Source organism: Poromitra crassiceps (assembly GCF_964638095.1).
Source record: "Poromitra crassiceps genome assembly, chromosome: 2".
Classification (NCBI taxonomy): domain Eukaryota; kingdom Metazoa; phylum Chordata; class Actinopteri; order Beryciformes; family Melamphaidae; genus Poromitra; species Poromitra crassiceps.
Window position 1 is genome coordinate 55,963,494 of NC_139624.1, and position 8,471 is coordinate 55,971,964.

General features: G+C 45.2%; 1 protein-coding gene across 1 annotated transcript; it reads left to right on the forward strand.

Annotated features, from left to right (window-relative positions):
* Window positions 1-1,198: 1,198 nt before the first annotated feature.
* cd36 (CD36 molecule (CD36 blood group)) lies at window positions 1,199-8,113 on the forward strand (the record flags this gene model as incomplete). The annotated part of the gene is made up of 12 exons (XM_083662557.1): window positions 1,199-1,321; window positions 2,068-2,228; window positions 2,455-2,599; window positions 3,442-3,588; window positions 3,698-3,789; window positions 3,928-3,977; window positions 4,100-4,169; window positions 6,098-6,282; window positions 6,750-6,868; window positions 7,544-7,617; window positions 7,693-7,747; window positions 7,943-8,113. 12 exons carry the CDS (start codon window positions 1,199-1,201, stop codon window positions 8,111-8,113), a joined length of 1,392 nt encoding a protein of 463 aa, XP_083518683.1.
* Window positions 8,114-8,471: the final 358 nt, after the last annotated feature.

Here is an 8,471-nt window from a genome sequence, read left to right on the forward strand (position 1 = left end):
TGGATTATATTTTCTGCAGAGATTGTGGAAATCTGAAAAAGCAGCAAGTGAAACTGTTTATAGTCAAGACAAACTGGCTTATAGAGGGTTACATTTCTGAAAATGAATAAATATTTTTGGTATGTATAGCTTCATCTGAAGGTAAAATGTTTGGGGGAAAAAAGAAAAGAAAAAAAAGATTTTTTTTTACCTTTCTTATCATTAGAAAAATAATTGACCAAAACTGGACAATGGGAGGGGCATAAGATTGAGGGGTAAGTATTAGTTAACAGTGTATAAGGGTTTTAAAACAGCCAGACTGAGGCTGAGATGAGAGACATTCCAACCGTTTTCTTACTTGCAACATGAGGTGAAGGAATAATGGTTGTGCTGCCCTCGAGTGGTAAAAAAAAAAAAGTAGGCTGACAGTGTCACAGAGGAGGGGGTGGCAGTTTGGGGCTGGGCCACAGGCACAGCACTATATTGCCCTGTGGTCTAATATTACATTAACATTTTAAAGTCCATAATGCCTGGAGGCGTGCCTAGAACAGCTCAGCCATCACAAGGACATCCAGTCTTGTTTTGCACACTGGCAAACCCAAATGAAGCTAACTGCACGTTGTGCCGGTCTGTGCAATTATTATTTCAAGGAAGGGATAGAGTGCAGAAAGGATAGAGTTGGGGGAAATTAGGTTTGAACAATATCCCTCAACTGGGAATGGTGTAGGCCCTACAACACATAGGCCTATTGACACTGACACAGAGGACTTTGACATCTGTCAGACGTCACATATACAACCCCCAATAAAGTGCTAGCACTCAAATCTGATTTGAATCTGATTTACAGTATGTTGCCGGGATGTATCAAGATAAGCCTGATTATCCCAGAGGGAAAAAAACATCTCCACAAGGCAGAGAGCAATTAACTTTATGACCCCCCTGCCCCCTGCAGCACACTGTGACCCAGCATGGCTGTTATCAACTCTCAGAATAGTGCTTACTGATTGATACCTATGGGGGCACAGCGCCATCTCTCCTCTGAACCTTCAACCTTTTCCAGCTATATAAGGAGTCCCTCGGGCAGGTTTCAAAGGTGTGTGCACCTTCTTTACCTGGCCTTGTCTGGTCCGGCATCTCCTCTGACGGTACTGCTGCCTGCCTGTGCTGCTGCCAGAAGGAGAACAGACCACGGGAGGGACGGAGGGAAAGGCACACCGCCATGGGCTGCTGTGACATAAAATGTGGGCTGATCGCCGGAATGGTGGTGGGGGCGGTGGCAGCCATCCTGGGAGGCATCCTCATCCCAGTGGGGGACGCCATCATTAAGGCGACAATGGATAAGGTATGTGATGTGCTCACCCTGGGTCAGTACAGAGGAGTGGCAGTGTGTGTGTGTGTGTGTGTGTGTGTGTGTGTGTGTGCACGCGCATGCGTGAGTGTGTGTGTGTGTGTGTGTGTGTGTGCACACGCGCATGCGTGAGTGTGTGTGTTTGTGTGTGTGTGTGTAAATGGAAGGAGAGGCTCCAGAAAGCAGCATCTGTGATTTTCAAGGATACTTACAGCAAGGCTACAAAACACAGTAGTGAAAAATTTGAATGGTTAAGTGCGTGTGTGTGTGGGGGCGGGTACATTATAGGACATAATTATAGGGTAAAAGGGCCAAATTCAACTCAGCTTCTATCAGCAGGTATACACTGAATGTCGATAATATATGTACAGTATGTTTTTTTCTTTCTTTTCCTTTCTTTTGTTTTCCTGTGTCTAAGCCTGTTTGTTTGTCCTGTTTGTGTGTTGTTCAAAAAAGTTGAAAATACACACACACACACACACACACACACACACACACACACACACACACACACACACACACACACACACACACACACACACACAGACACACACACACACACACACACACACACACACACACACACACACACACACACACACACACACACACACACACACACACACACACACACACACACACACACACACACACACTTCTATCAGCAGTGGGGCTGCTGGCCTGCTGGCAATTTTGAAGTGTGTTTAAAAATAGATTGTCTGTGTGTCTGTGGGGTGCAGGAAGCTGTCATCGAGAACGGAACGATAGCTTACGACAACTGGGCGGGTGTTCCGCCAAACGTGTATAGGCAGTTCTGGCTCTTTGATGTGCAAAACCCTCTGGACGTTGTGTCGCATGGTGCCAAACCAGTGTTAGTGGAGAGAGGTCCTTACACCTACAGGTAAGGTTGATGCATTACTCTCGCTTCACACGTTTTCTAAATTTGATTTGAACACTAATAATGAGGAACCAAATGAGGAAGTGGACAACATTTACCTACCACACACATGTTGTCCACTTCCTCATGTGGCAGCTGTAAAACCAATCATTTTCAAGTCATTTGGTTCATCCATTCTAATTTCATATCATCTAAGGAAAGTGTGTCACTCTCGCTCCTCCTCTTTCAGGACAAGGTTCCTACCCAGAAGTAATATCACCTCCTACCCCAATAACACTGTGTCCTTCCTGCTGCCCAATGGTGCCATCTTTGAGCGGTCCATGTCAGTGGGACCAGAAGAAGACAATATCACCTCCCTGAACCTGGCTGTGGCTGTGAGTGTCACCCCACTGTGTGTGGTGTGGTGATGGCTCATCTTCTATACCTGGCTGAGTGGGTGCTAGTTCACTCCACTGCTTAACTGTGTACTGTTAATAGTTACCTTTTGTCAGCCAAGTCAAGCTGAGCTGCATTGTAGTAGACAGCTTGGGCCTGCAACCATTCACCATTATAGCAGTGATTCTCAAACTTGTTTGGCTTCAGTACCTCTTTTCCCTGATTTCTGAGTCTAAGTACCCCCTTTACACGACTACAACATTTTACTTAGAAAAGTGCAAGAGGAACTTGCAAGTTGAAGTGAGAGAGAAAAAAGCGTGAGATAAGAATTAGCTGTGTCAGAATAATTCAGCTTGAATTGGCAAAAATACAAAGCAACAACAGCCGGCCATATTATGTTTCAACCATAGACTGTAAAAAGGTTTCAACATAACAAGGTTGATGGTGACTGGTGGTGTAACAACACTAGATGCTGGTGATAAGATTGACATAAAGGCAGTTAAAGTCTAGTCATTGGAAATAATTGCAGTTTGTTTATGGATACAGTGTACGCTCTTCAGAAATGGATAAGGCTCAAATGGCAAGACGTAATTGCATCACAAGCCTCTCTCTATTTCCCAGTAATTATGGAATATATTTTCAGTCATAAAAGAGGATTCATTTTTTTGCCATTCCCTGATACCACAGCAGTAGTAATTGTGTGCGCAGTGGTTTTACAATGTATCATTACACTACAATAATGTTGCCTTTTTTATTTGACATCGCCAATAATAAAGTGATTATAATTTGATGACTTTCAATGTCTTCCAACATAAAAGATCCACGTTTCTGGTCTTCTCAGGGTGCATATTCGCTGCTTCCCGGATGGATGCTGGAAGCAGCGATCAGGATAACCAAGTCCTCCTTGTTCCAGCACCGCACAGTCAAAGAACTCCTGTGGGGTTACCCAGACCCCATACTGAAAGGAACTGTGGGCCTTTTTGTACCTGTAAGCTATTATTATACTTCCATAATACACCATAGAAGAAGATGTGCACAATTACATTGTAATCACTTGCCATACATACATACAGTACATACCTGTGTGTTTTCTCTAGTACAATGGTACCTTTGATGGCCTCTACAATGTCTACACTGGAAAGGACGACATCTCAAATGTGGGAATTATTGACAGGTGGCAGGGAAAGAGGTGAGTCTCATTATAATGAGTCAATCAGGTTGTATAGATTTCGACCAGTGAGGATCCAGGAAGAGTTAATTTAGGCAAATGAGGTGAAATGAGCCAAGTGATAAAAGGTTGTCTGACAGGTCTACTTTGGTCCAACAGGAATGTGACTTTCTGGAACAACCCATACTGTAACATGATCAACGGAACAGGTGCGGATTCATGCAGCAATGCCTACTCTTTTTCGAAAACCATTATAACATACGTCTATATCTCTGACTTTACACTCTGACACTACCTTTATTCTCTCTCTCTCCCTCCCCCCCTCTCTCAGATGCGACATTCTTCCCTCCCTTTGTGGACAAGAAGAAGCCTCTCCGTTTCTTCGTTTCAGACATCTGCAGGTGATGAAGCGTTTCATTCTGTGGGAGTAATGTGATTTGATGTGTAATTATGGCTCTATTACCTGAGCGTTGTGAACGTTGTTTTGGTAATAGTGAAGATAATTCCCATGTACAGCCAGTGCTAACAATCAGGTGCTGGTTGGACAGTTGCAGGAACATCATGAGTGAAGATCTATTCCGGTGTCTGTTTTGGTAATGTTAACTTTCTATTGTTGACAAACTTGAGCATTGTAACCCTTTGGACATCTTACTCTCAGTAACCACTAGAGGTCAGAGCTGGCCAATAACAAAGCCATAGCAATGGACTACCATTCTACTGAAATGAGTCAGTCTGCTCCGATGTATAGAGTATGTATATATTATCTATTAGAAATGTACTAGAGAAGTTTCAAGATTGAAGTTTCAAGATGTTTATTGTCACTCTGGTTGTACAAGTATACTTGTGTGAAATTCTTAGGCCGGGAGGCTCCACAGGACATAAAATCTAGCTAAGACGAGGAGCAAAAAGGGCAACATGTAATAAATATGAAAGATAGCATAAAATGAAACAGAGAACACACAAGAGCAAAAGAGATATACTTTGAAATAGAGTCAGAAAGCAAAAACAATGGAAAAGAAAAACTAGCAAGTGACAGTACACAGGGTGCTACAATGGCAATGAAAGATACACTTACAGTTGTATCTTGTAATTATCAAAATATTGCACTCAGTCAAATATGACTATATTATTAGTATCATATATGCTGTGGGTCAGGAGGTAGAGAGAGTCGTCCACTAATCAGAAGGTCAGTGGGGGGGATCCTTGGGCAATACACTGAACCCCAAATTTCTCCCGATGGCTGTGCCAGCACCCTGTGTGGCAGCTTGATGCCTTCAGTGTATAGGTACATTAGGTTGATTGATACACATCATGCTGGTTGGTGGAAGATTCTTGAACTAACCTCTCTGTTGCACGCTCCTCAGGTCTGTGTCTGAACTAACCTCTCTGTTGCACGCTCCTCAGGTCTGTGTCTGAACTAACCTCTCTGTTGCATGCTCCTCAGGTCTGTGTCTGAACTAACCTCTCTGTTGCACGCTCCTCAGGTCTGTGTCTGAACTAACCTCTCTGTTGCACGCTCCTCAGGTCTGTGTCTGAACTAACCTCTCTGTTGCACGCTCCTCAGGTCTGTGTCTGAACTAACCTCTCTGTTGCACGCTCCTCAGGTCTGTGTCTGAACTAACCTCTCTGTTGCACGCTCCTCAGGTCTGTGTCTGAACTAACCTCTCTGTTGCACGCTCCTCAGGTCTGTGTCTGAACTAACCTCTCTGTTGCACGCTCCTCAGGTCTGTGTCTGAACTAACCTCTCTGTTGCACGCTCCTCAGGTCTGTGTCTGAACTAACCTCTCTGTTGCACGCTCCTCAGGTCTGTGTCTGAACTAACCTCTCTGTTGCATGCTCCTCAGGTCTGTGTCTGAACTAACCTCTCTGTTGCATGCTCCTCAGGTCTGTGTCTGAACTAACCTCTCTGTTGCATGCTCCTCAGGTCTGTGTCTGAACTAACCTCTCTGTTGCACACTCCTCAGGTCTGTGTCTGAACTAACCTCTCTGTTGCACGCTCCTCAGGTCTGTGTCTGAACTAACCTCTCTGTTGCATGCTCCTCAGGTCTGTGTCTGAACTAACCTCTCTGTTGCATGCTCCTCAGGTCTGTGTCTGAACTAACCTCTCTGTTGTATGCTCCTCAGGTCTGTGTCTGAACTAACCTCTCTGTTGCATGCTCCTCAGGTCTGTGTCTGAACTAACCTCTCTGTTGCACACTCCTCAGGTCTGTGTCTGAACTAACCTCTCTGTTGCATGCTCCTCAGGTCTGTGTCTGAACTAACCTCTCTGTTGCATGCTCCTCAGGTTTGTGTCTGAACTACTGTAACCTCTCTGTTGCACGCTCCTCAGGTCTGTGTCGGCCGAATTTAAGGGAACTGCGGATCTGAAGGGGATCGAGGTGTATCGCTACGCCCTGCCCCGCTCCACCCTGGCCTCCCCTAAGGAGAACCCAGACAACCAGTGTTTCTGCACAGACCCAACGGTCTCCAGGGACTGCGCCATGGCCGGAGTCCTGCCTGTCGAGACCTGTCGAGGTCAGTACCTGCAGCTAGAACTTGTTTGCATTTGGTTTGTGCATTTTAAGCCTTCATTGAGGCCATTTACACCTGGCATTAACATGCGTTTTCTGTCATCAGATTGCATTCAGATAGTTTGACCACATTAGCCTGATTTCATTTACACCAGGCACATACGTTTTGGGTGATCAGATTGCAATCTGATCACCCAAAACAGGTGTCCTCTCAATCCGTATACAGTTGCTGTATCCAGATTGAGAGGACACATTGCATTTACACTTGTGTTCAATGTGTACACATGCGTCCCTGACCACCTCCGGAGGTGGTTTGGCCAATCAGATTGCAATACGTCTTCAATGTGTTTTGGGGGCGTTTACACCTGTACTTTCAAGTGGTCAAGCACAATCTGATTGCAATCTGATGACAGAAAACGCATGTTAATGCCAGGTGTAAATGGCCTCATTGTTCCCTTGCTGTCTAAACAGGAGCCCCCATCTTCATCTCTCTGCCCCACTTCCTTCACGGCAGCGCCTACCTGATAGAGGATGTGTTGGGCCTCAGTCCCAGTGAGGAGCACCATGTCACCTACCTGGATGTGGAACCTGTAAGAGTCTATGACCTTTCACCTTTGCAGTATGGAGATATATTTGATGAAATGAATTACAAAAAGTTTCAGTTTTAAACCTGCAATGATATCAGATCATGACCGGTCACACACGTGGGCCAGCTGTGTTGCTGTTTTCCCCTCTTTTCTAAAGCGTGTTGTCTAATTCTGCTCTGGGATGAAGCTCCTTCACGCTCCCTCCCGTAACTCTGCACGTTTTTAGCTGCATCCAGCAGCTCTATAGGTCGGTCTGTCGGGCGGTTGGTCGGGTGGTCCACAAAAGTTCCCCACCCTTGGCACAACTCATACTAGTTAACTTCTGGGGCGGCTTTAGCTCAGGAGGTAGAGCGGGTCGGCCAATGACGCAAGGGTTGGCGGTCGATCCCCGCTCCCTCCCAGCTGCTGTTGCTGTGTCCTTGGGCAAGACACCTAACCCTCCTTGCTCCCGATGGTGTGTAGGCACCCTAAAGCGCTATATAAATGCAGGCCATTTACCATAACTGCTGCGGTTCCGGGTGGCTTATCTGGGTGTCGTGATGTCATGCTGTTTCGTCTTATAGCAGCTTTAATAAGTTTCTTTGGCCCTACTGCATTTTCCTCCATGCGGAAGCTGCCTCGGCTTTCGGCTCCAGCAGTCACCATGCTAACGTGATTTTGTTGGTACTTTTCCATCAGACAACTGGGTTCACTTTGGGGTTTGCCAAGAGACTGCAAGTGAACATGATGTATGGACCATCAAACGTTATCACGTAAGTTGACTTTTCAGAAAGGTTTGAGGTAGAATCATGCACTGAATGCACAAATAACCAACTCTTTCCATCCAGGGTGCTTAAGAAAATAAAGGATTACACCATATTCCCTGTTGCCTGGCTGAATGAGGTAAGATATAAAAAAAAAATTAAGCCCCGCAATAATTTATGGTAATTTAGATTCATCTGGAAAGTGCATGCTACTCATTCTCTCTCTCTCTCTGTCTCTCTCTCTCTCTCTCTCTCTCTTGCTCTCTTTCTCTCTCTCTCTCTCTCTCTTTCTCTCTCTCTCTCTGTCTCGCTCTCTCTCCATCTGTGGAACCAGACGGCAGTTTTGGATGAAGCCACAGCAGAAATGTTTAAGAAGGAGCTCATCGGTCGTATAGAGATGCTGGAGACGGCACAGTACACACTGATCGGTGTGGGTGTGATCGTCTTCGTGCTCAGTGCTATCTCCTTGTGTTGTGTGAAGAAAAACCAAAGCAAGACTGTGTGAGTGACTCAAGCCGAGTTGCGAGCACACTGGCCTCGCCCTGCTATCCGACCTCTGACCTTTTGATATTGACTTGCACTTTTTGTAACGTCAGTGTTATTTATGTTTCTTTCTTTCTTTGATACCAAGTGTGGGGAGGAATATTCTGATTTTTAAAGTTCGAGAGCTGAATTCCTTTGGCAATTATTATTTCAATTATTGCAATGTAACATTAAAAAGTCCCATATTATGAAAAGTTTTTCCTGGCCCATACATGTATACGTTAGTCAATCCTCAACCTAACAACAACCCACAGAATGTGAAAGGTGAGTGCCTCTGCATGCATTGTTGCCTGAGCCTTCTTCCTGCTTCTACAAGCTGT